Here is a 26148-nt window from a genome sequence, read left to right as displayed (position 1 = left end):
ATGTATAGGCAGAATACCAGTACAGTTAAGGCATACAGAATGTCAAGGCAAAAAAAACAAAACAAACATCTTTAGCACACCTCTGAAATTCATGCATGTTCATACAAAGTTTACCCCTTTAACCACTTGCATACCGGGCCATAGCCAAATGACAGCTACAGCATGGTAAGCTTTTTCTGGGGGGGGATGCACACAGTAGTGTCCATGCTCGCCAACTTCACCGCCAGTGACAGCTGCCCTTTACCACGTGATTACAATGATGGAGTAATTCAACAAACCGGCACATGTCCAGTTCATCTCTCTCTTCTCCTTGCACGCTGTACACACCGATTGGTAGAGCATGTTAGAAGAGGAGAGAGACCACAGTAGTGCCCACCCATGCCTCATCCATGCCTCATTCATGCCCATCTGTGTCTCATTCATGCCCATCCATGCCTCATTTATGGCCATCTGTGACTCATTTATTCCACATTCATGCCCATTTGTGCCTCATTCATGTCCATCCATGCCTCATCTGTGCCTCATTCATGCCACATTTATGCCCATCTGTGACTCATTCATGCCCATCTATGCCACATCAAAGACCATCTGTGCCTTCTTCATGCCCACCTGTGCTTCATCCGTGCCTCATTTATACCCATATTCGTCTCATTCATGCCCATCTGTGCCTCATTTGTGCCTCATTTATGCCCATCTGTGCCCCATGCATGCCTTATTCATGCCCATCTGTGCCTCATTCATGCCCATCTGTGCCTTGACCATGCCTCTTTCATGCCCATATGTGCCTTGTAGAAAAATTGGGAATTAACCGCGCTAAAGGAATAAAACAGACAAGCAGCAACTTCAAGTGTTACCACACCCTATAGAAATATGTAAATTAAGTTGCGCTAATATGATCTATGGAGGTATAAAGTCCACAAAGTCCCAATGTTGATAACAAATGGAAAGTATCCTGGGAAAGGTCCTGAGCCCGACTCCCTTAAGAGTGTACGCTTACCAGATTGAGGTAAAATTGAAGCGGATATGCTTAATCTTGTCACTTTGATAGAAGATCCAGGCCCGTATGAGCAGTGAACTCGGAGGTCATTGGATCATGTAAAAATACAAATAAACGCAATAGCGTAAAACCCAACAACTAAAATAGTATCACCTTGAGTGTGACTTATAATAGAAATTGGGAAAAGTGTAAAAAGCTACCACCAAGATAGCTAGGAAAAAAAATATTTTTTTGGAGTGTAAAACCCTACCAAAACAAATGTGAAATAAAGTGCAAAAGATATCCAGTTGGAGTTGCCTCTTACCAGACCAAATTATCTTATAAACCCAAGTGAATGATAACAATATTGAAGATAAGTGCTTGGACCATCACCAGCTAGATAAGCCTCTTACCAAATTCAAGTAAAAGCAAGTGTGTATAAATAACTCCAAGTGACACAGGATGCAATGTCAGAAAAACACCAGTAGGGGTCGCCTCTTACCAGACTTTAATTCAGTCAAGTATGTATGGAAATCACTAGTCAAGGTCCAACCAAGAATTCTGGGACAAATCCTCGCTTTCAACCATGCGAATGACCAATCAAAAAAGGAAGAAAAGAGGCTCCCATAGCGTAAAACCGTACAATTTATTAAAAGACAAAAGAATAACACTTACAGTGCAGAACGAAAAATCAGGCAGGAAATGTGCAGCTGCCGGCCGGACGGCTTCGCTCGCCCGCACTCTCTAGGTCGCTGTTAGATGACGTCAGTACGCCGTGCCCTGACGACGTTTTGTCACAGATGACGTTTTCAAAGGTGCCTTATCCGTGCCTCATTCATGCCCTTTAATGCCACATCCATGCTTCATGTGTGCCCACCCATGCCTCATCTGTGCCCATCTGTGCCACATCAGTGCTCATCCATGCCACATCCATCCCCAATAAGTGCTCATCCATGCCACAACCATGCCACATCAGTGCTTATCCGTGCCACATCAGTGCTCATCTGTGCCACATCCGTGCTCATCCATTCCACATCAGTGCTCATCCATGCCACATCAGTGTTCATCCGTGCCACATCCACACCACATCAGGGCTCATCCATGCCACATCCATGCCACATAAGTGCTCATCTGTGCCCCATCTATGCCACGTCAGTGCTTATCTCTGCCACATCCATGCCACATCAGTGCTCATCTGTGCCTCATCCATGCAACATTAGTACTCACCCGTGCCACATCAGTGCTCATCCTTGCCACATCAGTACCACTATGGTGCTTATCAGTGCCCTACAGTACCTCACAAAAATGTAATGGGTTGTCAGGTAATTAGATTTGTAATTTTATGTCCCTAGAGTGCCTGACAGTGCTACTTGGATGTTGTGCCTCTCTATGTGGCTAGGCTGTGTAAAAGTCTCGCATATGTGGTAACGCCATAGAAGGAGTAGCAGAATGTATTTTGCTATGTGCATGCTATTTGTTAGAAATATCTTATAAATGAACAACTTTGTGTAAAAAAAAAAATGCTTTTTTATTTTCTTTCCACATTTTTCAAAAACATGTGGGAAAAAAATGAAATGTTCAAAAGACTCATAATGCCTCCTGGATTATGTGTTGGGGTGTTTGCTTTCCAAAATGGGCATTTCCATTGTCCTTGTGCTCCAGGACCTTTAAAAGTGTGATAGGTTGTCAGAAAATGATATGTGTAATTTATGCTCCTAGAACGCCTGGCAGTGCTAATTGGATTTTGGGCCTCTGTATGTGGCCAGGCTGTAAAAGTCTTGAATATTTGGTATCACCATACTCAGGAGGAGTAGCAAAATGCATTTTGGGGTGTAGCTGCAAGTATGCCTATACAGTGTGTGAGAAATAACTTGGTAATATGACAATTTTGTGAAAAAAAATCTTAATTTGCAAAGAATTTTGGGGAAAAATTACAACTTAAAAAAAAAAATTCCCCATGCCTCTTACTAAATACCTTGGAATGTCTACTTTCAAAAAAAGGGTCATTTGGGGGGTATTTTTTCTGTAGTGGCTTGTTAGTGTCTCAAGAAATGAGATAGGCCGTCAGTACATCAGGTGTGACCAATTTTCAATGATTGGCACCATAGCTTGTAGACTCTATTTTCTATAACCTTCACAAAAGACCAAATAATATAACTTATTTGGGCTATTTTTACCCAAGATATGTAGCAGTATAACTTTTGGCCAACAGTTATAAAGAGAAGTTACTAATTTGCTAAACTTTATAACTGAAACAAAGAAAAATGCATTTTTCTACAAAATGTTTGGTCTTTTTTCATTTATAGCACAAAAAAAACCCAGTGATGATTAAGAACCACCAAAATAAAGCTCTATTTGTGTGAAAAAAGGACAAAATGTCATATGGGTACATTGTTGCATGACTGAGTAATTGTCATTCAAAATGTGAGAGCACTGAAAGCTGAAAATTGGCCTGGTTAGGAAGGGGTATAAGTGCCCAGTGGGTAAGTGGTTAAACAAACTGCTAGTACAGGAAAATAACTGCTGATATGGCAGAAATGTAGTGTGCCTCTACTTTCCTCTTTACAAAAAATCTCTGAATTTCTAAGCATATGGTGTCAGCCCTGTATACTGCATCTCTGATAGATTTCAAAGAACACAGACCTCTCCTCATGTCCTCCTCCCTTCTCATCTTCATAACTACTCATGGGCAGAGAGCACAGCTCACAAAATGACGGGCAAAATCAACAGTATAACAAACCCGTTTTAATGATTTATTTAGCAGACCAAATGGGAGCAAAAAAGGTATTTTAGGATTTGTTAGGGTTTACATACACATTAAGAAAACATCTATAGTGGAAAGTTTCTCAATAGACAAGTACATGTACTAGAAAGAACCCTAAAGACAAAGTGGTATATTTATAAAACAGTGAATATGATGTTTGCCAATCATTCATGGCAAGTGAATCTGTTAATCATCTTTTTAAAATTACAGTCATCAATTCACCAGCAGTGAATGTTTGGTGAATGTCACATTCATTGCTTTATTATAAATATGCCCCAGTGATGAAAATGTACTTCCTGTTTTGAGCCCAACGAGAGGTGGTAGGGGTTTGGGTGTGCTAAAAAAGGCTCTGTCCTGCAAACATGAAATGGCTATACCAAGTCATTAATGCACTAGGTTTTACGGCCTTGTATGCACTGGCTTCATGTGTGATTGTTCATTCCCCATGAATGGTAAAAACAAAATGAATGGAGCACACGGAATTGCTTTGCTTTGTTTTTACTCTTGGATATTATTTTGATCTTGGGCATCTTTACAGCTAGTTTCTTGGGAAGACCACCTGTCCCTAAAGCTCATAAGCATGGGAATCTAAAAAAAGCCAGAAACCTCAGCTTTTTGAAATTTTCCAGTTCCTTTCCATCAAGCCTGCCACCCTTGTTCCCTTTCTGTGGCATTTTTTATGTAGCTTGTTATCCTTTAGATGACCATTGATTACAACCTTAGCTTTACATATTTTAGATCTTACAGATCTAGATGTGCTGACTTTCTTGCTTGCAATCTACAGAATCGTGTTTTATTGAAATTTTGTTGCACTTACTAATGTTCTGGTGCCAAATGTTTTAGGCACATCTATACACGGAACTCTTTTCTAGACTTTGTGTTGTCTTATATTTTGAAAATGAAAATATATGCCATTTTAAAAAAAAATCTAGAGAAGCGCAATATGAATAAATATTTTTACAGACATAGTCATGATACAAGGTTTTCCATTCTGCCTCATTATTTTCCTAGTGGATAAAACTTGAGTACACAGTAAGTTGTCCCCAATGCACATTGCAGTTTTCAACATAGTCGGTCCCAACCTACCTGTATTTATTTGGTCAGTATGGTGTTTTTTTTTGTTGTTTAAGCCTGCCAGCCTCAAATGCTATCATTTCCCTATTCTCTGATACATAAAAGATGAAAAAGCATTATGTTGCTCAGGTATGTTTTGCTGTGTTAGTAACTATTTTACAATGATATCACAGGGAACCGTAATGAAGTTGTCATCACAGAAAACAACAACAGCATCACAGAGCAGATCACAGATGTTGTAAAGCAACCTGCCTTCATAGCAGGAATTGGTGGTGCCTGCTGGGTAATTCTCATGGGATTCAGCATATGGCTCTACTGGCGCAGAAAGAAAAGAAAGGGACTCAGCAATTACGCCGGTAAGACATGCAATCGGAATTATTTTGCACTATAAAACCCTAAATTGCTATTCAGGGTTATCATTGACAGTTGTGTAAGCATATTGCTAAATGCAGAGTAATATCTCAACATTGTGCATTATTGAGTCAATACCAGGGAACTCCACATACACAATAATGCAGCCGAGCTCAGACTGACTTTATATGATTTTAAATGTTTATAGCAGAAATTAACATCTTCAACTATTGATGTTGTGATTTATATGTTAAATTTAAATCAGTTCATGTGATTTGGAAATCTAATCAATTTGCTCATGCATGTTACCATATTATTGGAAAAGTGTGTTCCATATGCCTAGCTACTGGCTATAATGGTGAGAAATCTTTGCAAAAATGAAAGAAACATCTATTACATAAATCACAATTTCATTTAGGATTACCTAGTAAAACAAAATATAATGCAAACAGTGCAGTAAGCCACAGGTACTTATCCACATTTAACTACCATTGTTCTTCCAGCTCAGGACAGAGGAAAGAGGAAATCTAATTGGCTACCACATGCTTGTGCAATACGCACATGATAGCTGCTCTTTGCATTGGCATGTTAATGTCTAATTATTTACATATGTGGCAAGCCCATGTAGATAGGTGCTCAGTACATTGAGCGCTATAATACCTCATTTGACCTCTATCAGAAATAGAGATTGTTGTACACTCATAACACTTCCGCAGGCACAGACCCAAAGACAGTTACATCTCTGAGCATGCCAAGATGTGCCCATTTAGAATCTTGGATTGTATGAACAGGAGAATTTTTTGACCTATAGATGTCTGTCTCTGCTGGAAAAATTTGCTGGGCGTCAACCTTTGTAGGTTTGATACTTGTGAATGTGGAGGTTAACAGTCAATGAAGGCTGTCATATATCTATTTTCTGTCATGTTTTGAAAAATATAAGGGGAATATTATTTACTATTCCATAATATTTTGCTTTTCTGTGACCAATTTATAAAATAATAGGAGAAGTCAGGGTGTTGCCCCAGCAGGCAGTCAACTCACAGTTTTGATTGTTCAACCACAGGCTAGATAACAAAACTATTAAACTACTAACACTTTCCATAAATATAACTGCTTCTTCAGTATAATAAACACAAATTTGAGAGTCTCATCATTATAATGCCTCGACCAATGGGAAAAAACAAGATTTCTTGAGTATGGGTCAGATGTGGGCCCCTGTTGCACCTCTTTTCTGCCAATGGCATAGCCCGCTGTAAGAATTTCTCATCTCATTGAAAAAACGAATTCTTAACTAAATCTTTAGCATAGTGTTTCAAAGTAGGGCTCTTACATTTTGACCTCTGTTTCACTTAAGGAAGTATATACAGACCAAAACAATTCCTGCGGTCCTCAGCTGCTCTAGCTTTATATGTTTCATGGTATTTCAAGACCTAGAAAGCTGATAGATCTTTGCAGTGCAAAAGATCAAATGGATAAGATGTTAGATCAAACCAATAGTACTTCAAAGGCTGATCCAACTTCTTATATTGTGGCTCCATTTCTCTGGAGACGGGAGTCATGTCAGATGTTTGAACTCACCAGTCGGTGAATATTAATGTATGGAATTATGGAGATCCTGAAAAACAAAGCCAGAGCAGATAGAAGCAAATATGGAAAAGAGGGTCAGAGGAGTGTTGTTACAATTTGTTAGTGGAATGAAGAATTAGTGGAAATGTGAGAATCATGAGATTTGACAACCTTTTCATTTCTTACAAAGATCTCATTCTAGCTGCTTGTTGGAACATAGTGACTACATAGAAAAATTAGATTGATATGATAGATAGATAGATAGATAGATAGATAGATAGATAGATAGATAGATAGATAGATAGATAGATAGATAGATAGATAGACAGACAGACAGACAGACAGACAGACAGACAGACAGACAGACAGACAGACAGACAGACAGACAGACAGACAGGTAGATAGATAGATAGATAGATAGATAGATAGATAGATAGATAGATAGATAGATAGATAGATAGATAGATAGATAGATAGATAGATAGATAGATAGATAGATAGATAGATAGATAGATAGATAGATAGATAGATAGATAGATAGATAGATAGATAGATAGATAGATAGATAGATAGATAGATAGATAGATAGATAGATAGATAGATAGATAGATAGATAGATAGATAGATAGATAGATAGATAGATAGATAGATAGATAGATAGATAGATAGATAGATAGATAGATAGATAGATAGATAGATAGATAGATAGATAGATAGATAGATAGATAGATAGATAGATAGATAGATAGATAGATAGATAGATAGATAGATAGATAGATAGATAGATAGATAGATAGATAGATAGATAGATAGATAGATAGATAGATAGATAGATAGATAGATAGATAGATAGATAGATAGATAGATAGATAGATAGATAGATAGATAGATAGATAGATAGATAGATAGATAGATAGATAGATAGATAGATAGATAGATAGACAGATAGACAGACAGACAGACAGACAGACAGACAGACAGACAGACAGACAGACAGACAGACAGACAGACAGACAGACAGACAGACAGACAGACAGACAGACAGACAGACAGATAGATAGATAGCTAGATAGATAGATAGAAATAGCTCTAGTGGTGTTGTAATACAGAGGAACAATAACAAGCATAGAAAATGCTGTCAGGCTTTCCAGAACAAAAAAATCGATATATTATGGGGAACACCTTTCAGGCTGCACAGAAGATTAAAAGAGTTTACAGATATTGAGTGGCTGTTAGGATTCCTTGTGAAGGGATTTTTTGCTCTTTGAAAGTGAAGTTTCTATTTCTATTTACCTTTTAGTAATTTTGATCTCACTGACATGAACAGAGGGCATACTCTCACTATAATTTGGCAGGATGCAACATCCAATTTTAAAATGATGATTCCAGTAGACAGCATAATCCTTATATTCTACAAATGGCAAAATATCACGCAATAATCTCAGCTGTATTTTACCCATTCAACAAAAAAGGGACAAATCCCGGTATCTGGTAACCAACCTCTTAATGTTTCATCTTCACTTAACTTTTATTATCTAGTCATTGTGGCTTCTTAAAGTGAACCTAACCTTGTCTAAAAAGAGCCCACACTACAGAAGTGCAGGCACCTTATGGTCTTCTCTTTGATTCATGTAAAGTCCTTTGGATCCTAGATATTGGCTGAACATTGGGCCTCAATTTCCATTTATACCCTGCCCCTATCAATGCTAATAACCCCCTTCTTTTACTGTCATCCAACTTTCAAATGCATGAGCCTCAGTGAGCAGTAGAAACTGAGCCATTTGACAGCAACTATATTGATTATACAATTTGGAGTATGCTAGCCAGGTCTCCATATACAACATTAAGGTAAAAACAATAAAAAAAACAAGAAAATCCTAAAAGCTTTAGATAGCAAAACGCTATGTTTTATATTAAAAATGTGTTTCTTTCATTGCTGCTTGCAAGTAAAATGGAAAACCCAGTCTCTAAGAAAAAACTAAAACATAATCTGGGTAAATCTCACTTTTAGTCTGGTAAAATCTCATTTATAATAACAGGTCCCAATATCATATAGGGAAATACATACAGCAGTAAATGTAAGTAAAGAAAGTCCACTAGGGAATCAAAAAGATCCATAGTAGGATAAGACCTGAACAAAAATACACGCTGAAGATATTTAGCAATATAATGCAACAAGAAGCATACCAAAGTACACACACAATGCAATGTACTAAGTAATGCAAAAGGATAAATAAAAGAAAATAGAATACAGGAATTGATTTGAAAACAAATGCAAAGACTCACAAGAACCACAAGATATCTACAATTCAGTTCTGTTGTTATCCAAATTTTTGAGACTAAATTAGGTTCAATCTTTTTGGAATTATAGTCTACTTTTCAAAATAGGTTCCTAGAAGTTCCTTGAAATTCTTTCACAAATGTTATGTTTAAAAAGTACTATTTCTCACTTTTCTCCATTTCTGTTCATAACGTACACAGTTATATCATGTCAAAACCACCGATACAGTATACAAATTATTTTATTGCACTAATCATATGGAACATATTTTAGCACATTATCTTCACAAAGCACAATGTGATTATGAAATATTATTATTGAGTGCTATAAAATGAATACCAGTCAACCCAATGTTTACATTCATTTCCTGTTGTATCACTGGCATTCAGGTTACTGTGGGTTAAATCATGTAAGCACATCCCATGAAATTGTTCCATGAACTCAAAAACAAAATTTTGTGAGCAAATAAGGGTTTTCAGCTCATCTTTTCATTGGCTGGATATTTCTAATGTGTCACTTGTTCTCAATATCCATTGGCTGCTGAATGGCTACTGCTTCAAAACAAGTCATTTGCCATCTCAAGAAACAGTGCATTCACCATTCTAATCTCCAAAATGTCATTTTACTGTCCTAAATCTTCATTAGTAACTTAAGGTGTCTTACTTTCTTGTTTTGCAGTTCAGTCCTTCACCTTTACCCCTGCAGGTACTGTCCATTAGTCTGTGTTACTTCTTCACCACCATATCATTGAAAGCATTAGCTCTCAGAATTAAATATAATTAAGTCACATCAGCATAATTGATACCTCTCATTTTCAATTAGAATCCGGCCGCTAATTATTGCTTTGCTGCCTTTAAATAGCCTTAGATTTTCTTATCCATAATAGTCTGTCTCTTCCAGAAATGCCTCAGGCTTGCTCATTATAATCTTTACATAAGTTCTCACTCATCATCCTTCAAGAAAAATAGTTTCTAATGGGTTATATTTATTTCTGAGAGATGAATACATCATTTGGCCTGCTTAAATGATGAGTACAACTCAGCACGCAGGGAAATATTTATTCCAAGAAGAATATATATAGCTTAAAACCATTACTTCACCAATTATGCTCTAGATACATCCTTTGCACCATTTACACTGCAACATAGATTATTCCAAGTTAACTTTTTCTCATACAAAATGGGCAAAATGTCCTTTTTCTCTACATCCTCTGCTCCCAGATTCCCCAGATACAGGCATGCACCACAAAGTTGCACTTGGCACAAAGAAGGGGAGCTGGCACAAAGCAGGTATACTCATTTGATATAATGAACAAAAACCTTATACATTTAAAGGCGCCGGATTTATAGTAATTATAACCCACTCATGACTATTTTATATCATTGTAAAACTAAACCCAGGTTTCAAAAATAATTATTTTAATATATGTAGTGTGCCTTCCAAGTGTCCTGCACCACGCCCTGGCTCTGCTGTGAGCAATGGTGTACTCAGAAACAGAGGATCCTAAGATCCCCTAATGCATCCTTCCCAGTCACTTGCTGATATCTTTGGCAAAATCAAGCAAATCAAGGGTGCATGAAATTACTTCTGGTTCATGGTTCTTCTCAGTTTCACTAAATGAACCCAATGCCAGATTTCAGGAAGGCTTTTCTACTCCGAACCAGGAAGATCTGGGTAGTCATGCAGTTGAGAAAGTCACCATGAAACCCTTTACTTCATGGTCATGGGCTTTCCTGGTAACCAGAGGGATGGGCGGTGAAGAACCCTTTGAAGGTCCACTACTTTTTATTTTATTTATGTATTTATATATTTATTTATGTATTTATTTTATTTATTATTTTTAAGCAGGGGACTTTTAAAAAATCTTTCTTTTAAGACAGGAGGTATTTGATAATCACCATCTTTCAAGATTAAATAAACAAGGACTTATTTATAATTTAAAGATTTGTTAGTCAAAGTAATTTGTATATGCTCCTGTAGCTAAATGTACTAAATCTAGAACCGCTGGATTATAAGTCCCCGTTCACACTGGGGCGACCTGTCAGGCGACCTGGTCGCCTGACAGGTAGCCGTAGGTCGCTCGCCATAGAGAAGCTATGGACCCGTTCTAATAGGAGCGACACAAGTCGCTCCGACTTAGAAAAAGGGTCCGGAGCTTCTTTGGGGCGACCCGGAGCGACCTGCATAGACTTCAATGCTGCTCTGAGGTCACGGTGCGAGCAGCGCGCCGCGACCTATGAGGTCGCCCCGGCAAGTCGGATCGCCCCAGTGTGAACGGGGCCTAAAACATATACAGTCTAACATTTAGAGGTTTATATGAAGCCAGAATATAGTTGGGAGATATAGTTCATGCTTTCTACGATGTCATGCAGAGGACATGTCTGAAAGAATGACAAATCTTTAAATGAAAACTTAATTTCTAGGTAAATTAACAAAAAAAAAATGGAAAGGTTTATATATATATATATATATATATATATATATATATATATATATATAAAGGTTGCAAGACAATATATGAATGTTTAATGCATTAGGGAGCTTTTCTTGACATTTTTTGGTTCTTTTTTGACCATCTCCCCATAACCATAAATTTCCATAATTATAATATAGAAATTAAAAATTCTGGGAAGGCAATTTAAGACTTCACTTACAATGATAAAATGTGAGAACAAGAAGAAGAACAAGCTGATTACAAATCTCAGAAAATAACATAAAAGAATGTTAAAAGAATTGATAGGTTATTTTAATGTGCTGTATGTAAAGATTGTAGTTTGCATGAAAGCTAAACGTTGGCTGTTCAACAAATCCTTAGCCTTATGATTGAATCTTTCTGAAGCAAAAATTGTCTGTGATGAGCCTAGCATGCATTTTTTGTCATATGTTCCTAGCAGATTACTGTATAGGAAAAAGGTGACTGCTTGCTAGGGGCATCATGTACACTTTTAGAGACTGCTTCAAACAGTCTCAGTCCATTAGGGTTCTTTCAACTAAGGTATGGTACCCCTACATGAGCCAATCTCATTTATCACTCTGTATTACATTCTATGCTAATTGCTATGGATTCGTTGCTGTAGCATTTTATTAAGGAAGAACAGACAAAGGCCGATAGGAAAATTATTTTTATGAATGCCCTTATGCAGTTTGAATTGCTTTGCCTAACAAATATATAAGTTAAAAAATGTAATTTTGTAATATTAGAGTCAATGACGCTGTGCAGTCAAGAATGCCCTTTGTGATCAGAAGCAACAAATTGTGCTGTAGTCCATTAACTGAGCCCAGAAGCTTAGAGAAGAATATGAATAACTAGGATAGCAGAGCTTTATGATAACAGGAAGGCACTGTCAAGCAAGAATGCATATTTTAATTGCAATGAATCCTGACAGGCCTACCCTATATTGATTAAATACTGACTGGTTACCATGTTTTGCTTGCAGTGCTCATTCAGTCAGCAACTATCTGGATTTCATTATTACATTTTTTAATCTTCTTTTTAAGGTTTATTACAAGAATGTCTTGCATTTTAATTTAAAAAAAAAAAAAAACCTATCCACATTCCGCTTAGATTAGCTGTATTGCTGACATGATAATATCAGCTGAAAGGCAAAGCCTGGTTTGTTCTTCACATTCCACATATACTTCTAGGCCTCTTCCTTTGTTTTTTATTAATGCACCTGCATGGAACTCTTGTACTGTAAACCCTAAATTGTCTCTACCTCCGTGGCACGTGTTGTGTGGATATCCTCACTGTATTGTATGTTATACCTTTCTGTATTCACAATTCTGGAACTTTGCATGCACCTGTCACTTCATATGGGTCTGGCAGCCATTTTGTGTTTTTGCCACAACAATGTCACTAGCTTGGAATTCAAAATGGCTGCGTTCACAGTAAAACAAGAATGACAGTTGCCCATTTACTTTGTAGCCAGCAATTTTGTGGGTTTAAAAATCAATATAATAACTATTCTTGACTTCAGTGCAACTGGAGCTAGTTCCTGAAATGAATTGATAGGCTTAGAGGTTGATATATTGAAGGCAGGTATACTGTGCACTGAGAGTGCAGTTGCTCTTGAGCTGAGGGGAAGCTCTAAAATGATGGAAAGCTCTGCTGATTTCTATCATCCAATCATGTGCAAGCAAAAATGCTGTTTCTTGTTATTTTCCTTGCATGTGATTCAGTATTCTTTGCAAAGTGAAGCTTTACCTCATTTACTAAGCTCTGGGACAAGTGCACTTGCAGTGCACAATATATTTGCCTTTAGTAAATCAACCCCTTCATTTTCTGAGTCATTGGCCTGGCCCACAAAATGTCTGACTGCATTGTCCATGAAGGGGAAAACTGCATTTATCCTTTTGTACATTGTAATGTCCTTTTAAACAATGTCTGGCTTATTCAGTAAGAACTTGTGAAGAACAATATTGTTGAAGAAGACCATAGATACCAGTCAGATGTCAGATTGCTGTTGTCAGCTGTATTAGGAGTTGACTTCTGATTGGTTGCTATAGTTTACTCTACTTTGCTACATGTCTATGCATTTTTCACTTTCTTATTGAATTTGCTTGTGCTACTTGCCTTGAAGCATAGCCAGTCAGCAATATTGTATTCCTTTTTGTACACTTTGATTATTCAACATAAAGCTAAAGCCAGGATATATTATTAAGTCCTAAACTTCAGATTGTCCATAATTTTACAGAATGTATTGTACAATATCTTCAGACATCTACTATACCAGTGGTCCTCAACCCTGGTCCTCGGGGCCCACTAACAGGCCGGGTTTTCAAGATAACTAAATTACATCACAGGTGATCTCATTTGCTGCTCAGTGATTGCAGTATTCTAGTCTGCATCTCCCCAAGGTAATACTTAAAACCTGGCCTGTTAGTGGGCCCCGAGGACCGGAGATGAGGACCACTGTACTATACTACTGTATATACAATTTTCTGACATATGTTATACAATGACTGATTTTGCACATGCATTTTTTCAGCTGTACATTAAGATGTAATACTTAAATTACTGTTATCTTTTTCAAACATTAGCCTAGGGGCTACCTAGCGTACCATTATCTGATTTCCCAAACAAGTATATGAATAACTGAAGGAGGTCCTCTCTGTGCCAAGCTTTTTTTGCCTAACTGAGAGGGAACTAGATGGAATGTGCTTTTTTTTTACCCCTAGCCAGGTCTCCAAGGTTGTCCATCTATAAGACCTGCACCAAGGCAATTATGTCTGCTCCTACTTCTTTATACACTGTAAGACACAGTGCATTGAAGTTGCATTACCTGTATTACTGTACTAAAGCACCCCACATTTACATATTAGTATATATTATCACAGAGGCATGCTGATGAGGCTACAGCCTTCTTTCATATATTTTCTAGCAATGTGCCTCTTTAATGGGATTGGGACTTAACTTATAGTTTTACCCCTTAGTAATTGCAAACTTTAAAAAGCATTGGCATTGATCTCATTTATTGCTATTAATATGGATTTGAAACCTATTTGTTCATGTTTCACATTGAAGTATTTATTTTGCATTAAATGAAGAGTTAAGATGGGAGATGTGCAAATATTATTGGCCAGCTATTTTACATATAGTACGTGATGTAATGAAATGCAATGTGAAATAACTGAAGACTGTAATGAATATTAGTAAACTTCACAATCTTCACAAAAGAAAGTATCACAGAATAAACACAATAGATTTATGTATGAGGATGCCCTGAGAATATTTATTACCAGGCTTGCACAAGGCAGAACATTATAATTAGGAGTATAGCTCTGTGAGTTCACCTTTTTCACATCTCTTCCAGTAACATATTTACTGTACGTTGTTCATTGCTACAGATATAGATAATGACCTTTGTTCCCTTCCCCAAACCTTTTCACTAGTCAGTGCTTTTGTGGTCCCTACAACATTTAAAAATTTTCAATTTTTACTCTGATAAATAGCACGCACAGAAAAGTCCCTGTAAGTAAAGTAATTCATGCAGGCAAGTATTTAAGATTTGTCACCACTGTAGTCCATCTGATGCTAAAACAAGGAGATAAGATTTGTTAAATGTTCCTACTATGATGGATTAATAAAATATAACCGAATGGTTGAAATACCTATAGTACATCCCCTAGCGAAAATTCTATTTTAGGTTTCCTATAGTGCTGACCACATGCCTGTAGACTTTGGCACATGGTCATGCGATGTTTGTTGAAGGCAAGGTTCCCCGTTCAGAATGGATGATTTACCCCAGAGGTAGATAAATCAGGAAGTAAAGTATTTCTTCCCTTCTATTACTTTATTTATCCAACTGAACACGACTTGTACTTAAAACGAAGCCTGCATTCTGATTGAAGATTTTAATTTACTATAAAGACTTCAACTTGTGGCATAAACCCTGCCAACTAGAAGCACTGAGCTTCATCCAAACACTATCCCAGTGCCTTATTGAGAAGCAGGGCATTCTTATTAGACAGGGACTTTGCACTACATCTGCACAGAGTATATGCCGCAGGTTAAAATAACATAGTAGAGTGAAAGTAAACTGAGATGGGCACAGAGGCTCTTCTGGACAAAAGTGGCAATAGCAGGAACCACTTTTCAATCCAGATGAGTTCACTTTAAGATAACACTTGAGAATAGATCCACATTAAACCTTACTAGAAAGAGAAAAATGTAGATATTCAACTATATAATGAAAAAACATATAAGCAAACGATAAACTTCTAATTTTGTAAAGGCTTAGTAATGAAATATCACCTTAGTTGACATTTCTTCTATTTTTTTAATACACAGTAACATTCCAAAGAGGAGATGGAGGATTAATGAGTAACGGAAGGTAAGTTGAGTTGGAACACCACAAAGTAGCCTTCTAATCTTATTTCTTTTTTCTTTATTTTTCTGCCTGCAGGCCATAATGCTTACGGCTACCGTTTAGAAAACAGGTGACCTGCACTGGATATTGCAGGCCAATTCCTCTGCCTCTAATGATCTCATATGTTTGGCTACACTTCAGCAGAAAGTGACACAGATGCTTTGCATTGTATCTCCCTGAAGTCTAGGAAAATAAATAAATGAGTATTATGCATTGCAAGTGATGTGTTCATTTGCAAGGGGAATGTTTATTACATTAAGTAGATATTAGCAAATGAAGTTGCTGTTGTTTAAGGCTGCTTATTGGCTCATTGTAAATTGCCGCCAGTAAGCAATAACACATAATCGATCACAGAATAAATGATTCATGAATGATGTATTGGCCATGGATTGATAGGACTGGATTCCCCTACTTTGGCTACTCAGTTGAAACTGATAAAACCTGATAGTGCCCCCATATATCCTCATTTACATTCCTATTGCCAATATGGAGATTGCAATTAGATCTTCGTTATAACTCGCAATCTCTTATTTAATCAATATTTTAGCAAAAAGAGATTAGGCCTAATGATAGCTTGTGATGTTTCAAGAAAAGTGTCTTCATTTTATTGCAGTTGCCTAGGAAACACAGGGTTCTCTTTGGGATTGTAAAAGAGGTTTTATTGAAAAAAAAATGCAATTATTATTATTCCTACTTTTCATTTACAGGGATGCGACTAAAATATTTTTTTCAGCTATTATGCTAATGCATGGAAATATCATATGATGAGTGGAAAAAGAAAAGGCCTAATATAGTTTAAAAGCAACAAAAAAGACTTATTGCTTTTTCAACAATGACAATACTACATTACTATATATAGTATCTCACAAAAGTGAGTACACCCCTCACATTTTTGTAAATATTTTATTATATCTTTTCATGTGACAACACTGAAGAAATTACACTTTGCTACAATGTAAAGTAGTGAGTGCACAGCTTGTATAACAGTGTAAATTTGCTGTCCCCTCAAAATAACTCAACACACAGCCATTAATGTCTAAATGGCTGGCAACAAAAGTGAGAACACCCTTAAGTAAAAATATCCAAATTGGGCCCAATTAGCCATTTTCCCTCCCCGGTGTCAAGTGACTCGTTATTGTTAAAAGGTCTCTGGAGTGAATGGGAAGCGGGTGTGTTCAATTTGGTGTTATCACTCTCACTCTCTCATTCTGGTCACTGGAAGTTCAACATGGCACCTCATGGCAAAGAACTCTCTGAGGATCTGAAAAAAAAAAGAATTGTTGCTCTACATAAAGTTGGCCTAGGCTATAAGAAGATTGTCAAGACACTGAAACTGAGCTGCAGCTCGGTGACCATGACCGTACAGCGGTTTAACAGGACAGGTTCCACTCAGAACAGGCCTCCCCATGGTCGACCAAAGAAGCTGAATGCACGTGCCCAGCGTCATATCCAGAGGTTGTCTTTGGGAAATAGACGTATAAGTGCTGTCAGCATTGCTGCAGAGGTTGAAGGGGTGGGGGGTCAGCCTGTCAGTGCTCAGACCAAACGCCGCACACTGCATCAAATTGGTCTGCATGGCTGTTGTCCCAGAAGAAAGCCTCTTCTAAAGATGATGCACAAGAAAGCCTGTAAACAGTTTGCTGAAGACCAGCAGACTAAGGACATGTATTACTGGAACCATGTCCTGTACAGACAAAATTATTTGGTTCAGATGATGTGGCAGCAACCAGCTGAGGAATACAAAGACAAGTGCATCTTGCCTACAGTCAAGCATGGTGGTGAGAAAGTCATGGTCTGAGGCTGCATGAGCGCTGCCATCACTGGGGAGCTACAGTTAATTGAGGGAACCATGAAAGCCAACGTGTTCTGTGACACACTGAAGCAGAGCAAGATCCACTCCCTTTAGAGACTGGGCCACAGGACAGTATTCCAACATGATAACAACCCAGAACATACCTCCAAGATGACTGCCTTGCTAAAGAAGCTGTGGGTAAAGGTGATTGACTGGCCAAGCATGTCTCCTGACCTAAACCCTATTGAGCATCTGTTTGGCATCCTCAAACCAAAGGTGGAGGAGTGCAAGTTCTCTAACATCTACCAGCTCCGTGATGTCATCATGGAGGAGTGGAAAAGGACCCCAGTGGTAACCTGCGACGCTCTGGTGAACTCCATGCCCAAGAGCATTAAGGCAGTGCTGGAAAATTATGGTGGCCACACAAAATATTGACACTTTGGGCCCAATTTGGACATATTCGCTTAGAATTGTACTCACTTTTGTTGCTAGCAGTTTAGACATTAATGGCTGTGTGTTGAGTTATTTTGAGAGGACAGCAAATTTACACTGTTCTACAATCTGCACACTCACTACTTTATATTGTAGCAAAGTGTCATTTCTTCAGTGTTGTCACATGAAAAGATATAATAAAATATTTACAAAAATGTGAGGGGTTCACTCACTTTTGTGAGATACTGTATGTTGTTTGTCTAGGAGTTTAGGTTGCTGAAGCAACCATAGGAGGTGTTGATGAACTTAACAAAAATAGATGATTTGCACAGGCTGTATATATGTTTGTATAGAAGCCGACCAGGTCTATCATAAGATGAGTCGTCTCTATAGCTGTCTAGTTACAAATTAAAAAAAAAATATATATACAGGTTTGGATGTGGTCATCCCTTCTTTGGGAGCTAAAAAGAATAGTCATAGGAGGACTATTGAAATGCAATTTATAACAACTTACTACAAGGTTTGCTGCCCCTTTCTTTCTGTATCTAATAGATAAATGGCTAGGAATGGAGGGTTTATCCTACTTATCTGCTCTTATAAATATTGCCCATTTACCCCCCTCCCTCTACAATTCTTAAGACAGAGAGGTAAATGTTTATTGAGTTAAACAATTCAGCAAACACACATACACATAGTTCAGCATCAGCTTGATTTTACCATGTACACAGTAGGAATGAAATACTGTTTGTAGGTAGAGGTGTTGCTGGCTTCAGTTTTTATTCTTTCCCTGGATGATCTATCCTCCATCCTTCGACAGCACTGGGCATTTGGACCAGTGTTAGGTTTTTCACAAAGTGTTGATGGACCAACAGACCCAAGGGTAAGTATGAGCTTTAGCTCTTTAACAAACCCATGGGTCCCCAGAGTAGTCCAAAAAAGGAGTGTAAAGGATGAGAGCAATGTAATTCTTAATAAAATGTGTAATTCTCAATAAAACATCAGAAGGCGATAATAATGCATTTCTGGAGCTCACAATTACTCTTTATATATATATATTGACTTATGCTATCTTTTCTTTTTGCTCTCTTGAGATTCAGTTGTGAACCTTTGAAACATGCTGGAATTACCTTCTGATTTTTTACCAAGAGTGATAAACTTATATAGGACTGGTTACAAACTGGTGCCACTCTCATCCTTTGCACTCATTTTATGTTTTTTCACAAAGACAAATTTACATTTGCAGGCTCAATGTAAAAAAAAACAAAAAAAAATCAAAACAAAATAGCATTAACCTACTTGGACAGCGAATCAAAATTTCGTAGTGGAAAATCTTCAAAGATGAGATCACGGCCCCACACACCTTTGGCCACAAGACCTTCCCAACTCTGTGATGTGTATTGCAAAAGGGAGATCAGAAACTATAGGCAGTCCAATTAATAACATTTCCAAAGCTTTCACAATGCCATACTTAGTTGTACAGGAGTTAGAATGCACTCTAAATTACCCAGTTACACAAGGATTGCTCAATGTTGTAGCTCCAGCCTGGACCTATTGATATTGTTGATTGTTCAGACTACAAGTCTGTGTATGGGCACGTTCACATCAATAGAAAAGTCCATGCCCAGACTTCTGGGCTAATTTGTCCAGATATCTCTGTGGACTGGAATGATCAGCACATTAGTCAAGTATGTCAGACAAGAAAAGAAAAACAAAAAATGCTGTGGCCTAAAAATCCTGTAGTGAAGCTTAACAATGGTGCCTAACAATGGCTCTCTGTAGTGATGCCAATAAATAATCACGCCATGCTTCTCAACATTTGGTCTCACACATGTGGCCATGTCCAGCTCTGGACAGATTGGTTTGTGTATGGCCAGATTGAGTCTGCAGGGACTTTCCATTTTAGCAGACAGCACAATAGCTGAAATGGCTACACTTTCTGGGGCCCTAGGCATAGCCAATAACAGCTGCTTCAGCATTGTATCTCCATGGAAACCCAGAGTTTAATGAAGGAATGGAAGAAGATTAAATACATTTTACAGTAGTTTAATTCCAGACAGGCTTGTCCTAAACTACAAAGCAGAGGAAGAAAAGATCAGCTTGTGGATGACAGACACATATTTGAAATGTGAAAGGTGAAGAAAAAAGTAGCTTAAAGTCCTGGAAATGACTGTTTCAGAGAAGTCATTGTGAGCAATTGCTCCCTTGAGGTGTTCATTTATCACTGAACCCTGTGTTAGGTTCCTCCCTCACTGATAGCTTACTCCATTTCCCAGGCAATATATTTCATTCAGATTCATCGGAGAAGCCACTGATGATTGCACTGAAGTGATTTGCATATTATTAATATATATTTTATACAGATGCAGAAATCTGCTGATAAATACCAATTATTTTCCCTCCAGCCGTCCAGGACTTTTAAATGCCAGTGACCCCAGCTACCCTTGGCTTGCTGACTCCTGGCCAGCATCCAGTATGCCAGTGAACAACAGTAACAATGGACCAAATGATCTAGTAAATTTTGGCTGTGCAGGTTGGTATTTTCTGTCTTTGTTTTAAGTTATTACAGTTATAATCACACTTAAAGTGTATGTAAACCTAAAAAAGTGTTAAATGATATCAGTATGTCTAGCATCATGTTTTACTGTATACTGTACAGTCTTAAAGACCAACTGCAAGTCATTTGAAAATTCTCCCTTGCAGTTGGACTGCACCCGTACTGCAAGGGTGGACTGCTTGTTTTTTTTTCCAAACTTGGCTCTAAGCAAATCAATGCAAGCTCTTTATTTGGCCCACTGGGCAGCTCAGTGGAAAAATAAAGGAGGCTGACAACGCTGCTACCAATTGTGAGGCAGCGGCTTAGCATTGTCAGCCTCTAACAGATAATGTTTTACCGGTAGGGTCTCTAGGTAAAAACGTTGAAACAAGTTCATAAAAAATATTTGCTCAAAACACCGTATACAGTAAGGCATGATGCCAAAAATGTATCTTTGTATATGCCATCAAGACAACAGTGCCTTACTTTTGTATGTGTTTTGTTTTTGGATGTAGGAAAGGCTAGCATGACACAGCCTTCAGCTTTTGGCCTAGTGCAGGGGTGTCCAAACTTTTTTCAAAGAGGGCCAGATTTCATGAAGTGAACCTGCGTGAGGGCCGACCATTTTACCTGACATTCTTTGGACCATTCAAATTTAAATACAAACTAACTATTTTATGCAAAGTTTATTGCAAACGGCATACTTTTCCTTTCATTACATGGATGACAAATCTAAACGGATGTTAAATCGCTCTGCCTTTCATATCTATCTATCAAAATAAAATCCAGAAAGCTGAAATATATGTCAGGAACATTGTAAAGTACATTACATATTATTGGTAATAAAGGTTGTCTGTCAACTTTTAAGTTAAAAAAAAATATGAACAGGAACATAACACCAAGTATACATGTTGTGTTCAAATATATTGATAACTGATTTAGACCAACTGACGTTAACTGAGATTTTACAATATATTCATCTCAATCCGGAGCATTCGTGCTCCCTAATCAGTCACACAAGGTTTAACCACATATAAGCGCTATATGAACCCACCGATGATGATTAATGATGGCAGCAAAAAAATTCATGAATGATGCCAATATATTTTTCCAAATTACCTGTGGGGCCGTATTAAAGCAGCCCGGGGGCCGCATTTGGCCCACGGGCCGAACTTTGGACATGCCTGGCCTAGTGTAACCCCAAAGCCTTATATATGACATTAGAAATTTTGTGTTATACTAAAGATCAAGCTAGCTATTGCAAACTGTATGATTTAAACCAAAATTAGACCTACCTAAAATCAACAAAATTTAGAAAAAGCGATAGAAACTGATTGGTTCAGATTGGTGGCATAAATTCATCTTTCTGACTGTATAATAAATGAACTCCACTTTTTTAAACCTGTCTGGGTACATATGACAGACCATAGTGCTATGTAATGAGAACCATCTTTATAACCATTCTGATTTTTTTTTTTTTATTATTGATTTTGATTGTTGAATTATAAAGACCGAAGCAAAAAAACACAAGGTACATACTGACCAATCTCATTCTTTGATCTGGTTGAAAACCTGAATGGATACTGTAGCTAAAAATGACATTTCCATGTATTCATTTTTTCTGGTCCATTTGGGTACATAGACTAATACTGTGCAACATCTTTTTGTTAAGTATGACAGTGCTAATGTATGTGCTGAGTTCCCTTTAGCACAATGAAAATCAAGCTTAACAAGTTCCATATTTAACATGCCCAGAAACAGAAACCAATGACCCCCAAAGAGATAATAGGTTCAATTCACAAGCTAACACACCAGGATAGGTATACTTCTTTTTTTAAAGTGTTTTTTTTCATTAAACTTCAATCAAATTTACAGTCACATAACTAAAATAAGGATTACTTTCTTTGTTTTAAAGCTTTGTTAATCCAGCCTTATGCCCTGGTTTCTTTTCTCAAAGCATGCCCCCATGGCACCCCACAAATTAATTTACTTCACAAACAAGTATGCCAGTATTAAGGAACACAGCATACAGCAGCACCACCCATTAACTACTTTTAAAGGTATATGTTTTCTTTGTACAGTCAGTTGTCTGTCAGAAGACTATTTCCAGTCAATCACACCCCACAGCATGATACATTTGATCAAATGAATCGTGCAAAAAGTCTGCACATATATTGGAAGCAAAGGTATTTTGTATATAGCCTTATTTATAACTTTACAGCATTAAAAGATACCTATTTTTTTAATAGCTGAATTCAATTTACAAGTGTTATTTAGAGTTTCACAAGCACTAGTACTGTGCATCTTAAACCTGCCAGTGCTATGTATCACTTGAGAAACTGCAAGTCTGAGGGTGCTGAAAAGAGCTAATTTGGAATATATACCACATATCCAATGAATATTTGTGTGCCCTTTACTAGCTAGTTAGACAGATGTATTTTTTTGTAAAGAGAGAATTTAATATAGCTGAGTACTTGTGCTTTGTTACTAAAAGCCATACTGAACACAGTATGCAGCTTTGAATGTGTTGAATGTCTTTTTGTGGCCAGAATCAGTTTCAGTGATCAATGTGAATTAGTTCTATAGCAGCTTGTGGTCCTGATCTATCCTATTCTAAATCCCCGGAAATCAGAAGTCTCTATTGATCAGCACAGCAGAGTGCAACCTAATCTAATTTTTCTATAGCTCTACAAATTGATGATGTAACAAGTGTAATATTCATTAAATTAGTACATGATTAAAACCACTATCATACAAGAAATATTTTAACAAATTAGACAAAATATTTCAGATGATTTAAATAACATTTAACATTTTGGATTCAATAAAAAAAGCTAGTTAATTTTAATCTACATCTAATAACTGTTATTAAAGTCAGGAAAGAAAACCCAATTAACAAATAAGCTCTTACTACATATAAATGTGTCAAATGTACTTCTGTGGCGACTGCAATACGTTAGAAAACATGTATGTATATTTTCTTTCTCAATACTGTATATGTGTATATATATATATATATATATATATATATATATATATATATATATATAAACCGTATATATACTGTATACATACACTGTAATATATATATATATATATATATATATATATATATATATATACTGTACATATGGTCTGTATCATATATATTCTGTAATATATATATATATATATATATATATATATATATATATATATATATATATATATATTATTATTATATATATATATATTATGATATCATATTGTACGATATGGTATATACTGTATCTCATTCCTGAATTGGAATACTGAACACTGTCAGAAGAAATAACACATATATATATATATATATATATATATATATATATATATATATATATATATATATATATATATATATATATATATATTCTCCCAGCCAGAGCTCAAGAATATACTTTTTTTTCCCTACATACTCCAATAGGACTACAGTTAGACATTAGTGTTTCTTGGCCTTGCAGCTCTCTCCAGAATAGGAAAATCTTCAGTCCTTTTTAAGAAGTAAAAACAAAGAGTACACTGGCTTTGTGCAGAACCTTTATTAAATCTCTGAGCTCTGAGCAAGGGGACTTGGTCCTTGAAACCCATCAGCATTATTTACAATTGAGCCAGTGACAGAGGGTTACTTTTCATGTCCTACAGTTGATCATTTGTATCCAGTGAATCATGAGGATCTATACCTGGATGAATGCTGTATTTTACATGCTGTTTTTCAAGTTCACAGTATTTAAAAGCATTTTAAAAGCATTTTAATAATAAAGGTCAATGATTCTGCACAAGGTCGGTATACCCTCTGTTTTGTTTTTAATTATACTGATTATACTGATTGTGTTCTACCTCAAATATCAGTTTATGCAAAAGACATACTAAGATCCAGTCTTTATGGAGAATATGGCAATTTTCTAACTTGACAAGATCTACAGCCAGTTTATTAATCTAGAGTAGTGTAGTTGAGTCGAATTTAGTTGTATCACAGCTTGCCATATACATAAGATGCTATTCCAACTAGCTTGGAGGTAAAAAGACAAATCTTTCTAAAGCTTCCATAATGTGTGTGCAATAGAATTATACTAATCTGGATGCATGGTCAAGCTAGGAATGGCAACTAAGTGGTTGTACTAACAACTGGGGGGTACTCAAGAACCTCAAACCACAAAGTAACATATAATAAATCAGGCTGTTGACGACATCCCAAGTATGCCAATTATAGGGGGAGATTTACTAAAATGGGTGCACATAGAATCAGGTGCAGATATGCATACTAAACAATCAGCTTTTTACTTAGAGCCCTTTCACACAGGCGGACCTTTCAGATCCGCCTGTCCGTTTTTTTGGCGGATCTGAACGGTCCCCCCATGCATTCCTATGGGGCATCGGATGTCAGCGGAGACATGTCCGCTGACATCCGACCCGATCCGATCCGTCAAATCTGGACGGATGGAAACCATATTTTCCATCCGTCCAGCGGATCGGATCAGATGGTATCGGGTGAGAACGGACTGACGGTCCGTTGACATCCGATTTCCCCCATAGAGATGCATGGGGAACTGTCAGCTGTGTCTCCGCACACAGCGCGGAGACACAGCTGTCCTCCTGCTGCTCAGCGGGGGATCGGCGGCTCGATCCCCCGCTGAGAAAAACGGACTCCGTCCAACGGACGGAGTGTGTGAAAGAGCCCTTAAGCTTGTTCAATTAAGCTTTGACATAAACACCTAGAAGCTGATTGGTTACTATACACAGCTGCACCAGATTTTGTTTGCACCAGTTTAAGTAAATCTCCCTCAAAGAGCAGCAAATAAGTGAAATTTCCTTTACCTTTGCTTTAATACAGTCTTTGATGGCTTGAAACCCCCACCCATGCCCAGTACCCATGTAGAAGTCTTTTGAACCATATTAGGATTGGTAAATCAACATATGAAATTAAAAATAACTTGACTTGACTACTCGATATAGTACATGGAAGTCCTTTTCATGCAAAACTCCCTTTGAATTGTATGCAGTGAATCATTTCAAAATAGAAATAATGGGTAATTTTTAGACGTTGACTACTTGATATTTAAATAGTTATATGGCAATGGCTGACTCAAAACACTATGGGAAATACTGTCTTGACCTACTGGTCATTGCATTTATGTATTTGCACTATCTATCTATCTATCTATCTATCTATCTATCTATCTATCTATCTATCTATCTATCTATCTATCTATCTATCTATCTATCTATCTATCTATCTATCTATCTATCTATCTATCTATCTATCTATCTATCTATCTATCTATCTATCTATCTATCTATCTATCTATCTATCTATCTATCTATCTATCTATCTATCTATCTATCTATCTATCTATCTATCTATCTATCTATCTATCTATCTATCTATCTATCTATCTATCTATCTATCTATCTATCTATCTATCTATCTATCTATCTATCTATCTATCTATCTATCTATCTATCTATCTATCTATCTATCTATCTATCTA

The 26148-nt window shown here is 37.0% G+C and overlaps 1 protein-coding gene across 11 annotated transcripts in view; it reads left to right on the top strand.

Annotated features, from left to right (window-relative positions):
• ROBO2 (roundabout guidance receptor 2) overlaps nt 1-26148 on the top strand; it is a 1381003-nt gene that overhangs the window by 1297037 nt on the left and 57818 nt on the right. For 4 of the 11 annotated variants that reach the window (XM_082246200.1, XM_082246194.1, XM_082246201.1 and 1 more), the window contains exons 17-21: nt 4988-5170; nt 9691-9717; nt 10233-10301; nt 15803-15845; nt 20508-20635. In XM_082246200.1, coding sequence (XP_082102326.1) covers nt 4988-5170; nt 9691-9717; nt 10233-10301; nt 15803-15845; nt 20508-20635 — 450 coding nt within the window. The remainder of the gene's footprint in view (nt 1-4987; nt 5171-9690; nt 9718-10232; nt 10302-15802; nt 15846-20507; nt 20636-26148) is intronic. The other 7 variants (XM_082246202.1, XM_082246199.1, XM_082246195.1 and 4 more) reach the window with 2 other exon arrangements.

The sequence above is a fragment of the Pelophylax lessonae genome (assembly GCF_965119305.1).
Source record: "Pelophylax lessonae genome assembly, chromosome: 2".
NCBI lineage: Eukaryota > Metazoa > Chordata > Amphibia > Anura > Ranidae > Pelophylax > Pelophylax lessonae.
Note: the sequence above shows the minus strand (reverse complement) of the source record. Positions and strands in the feature narration are given on the sequence as shown.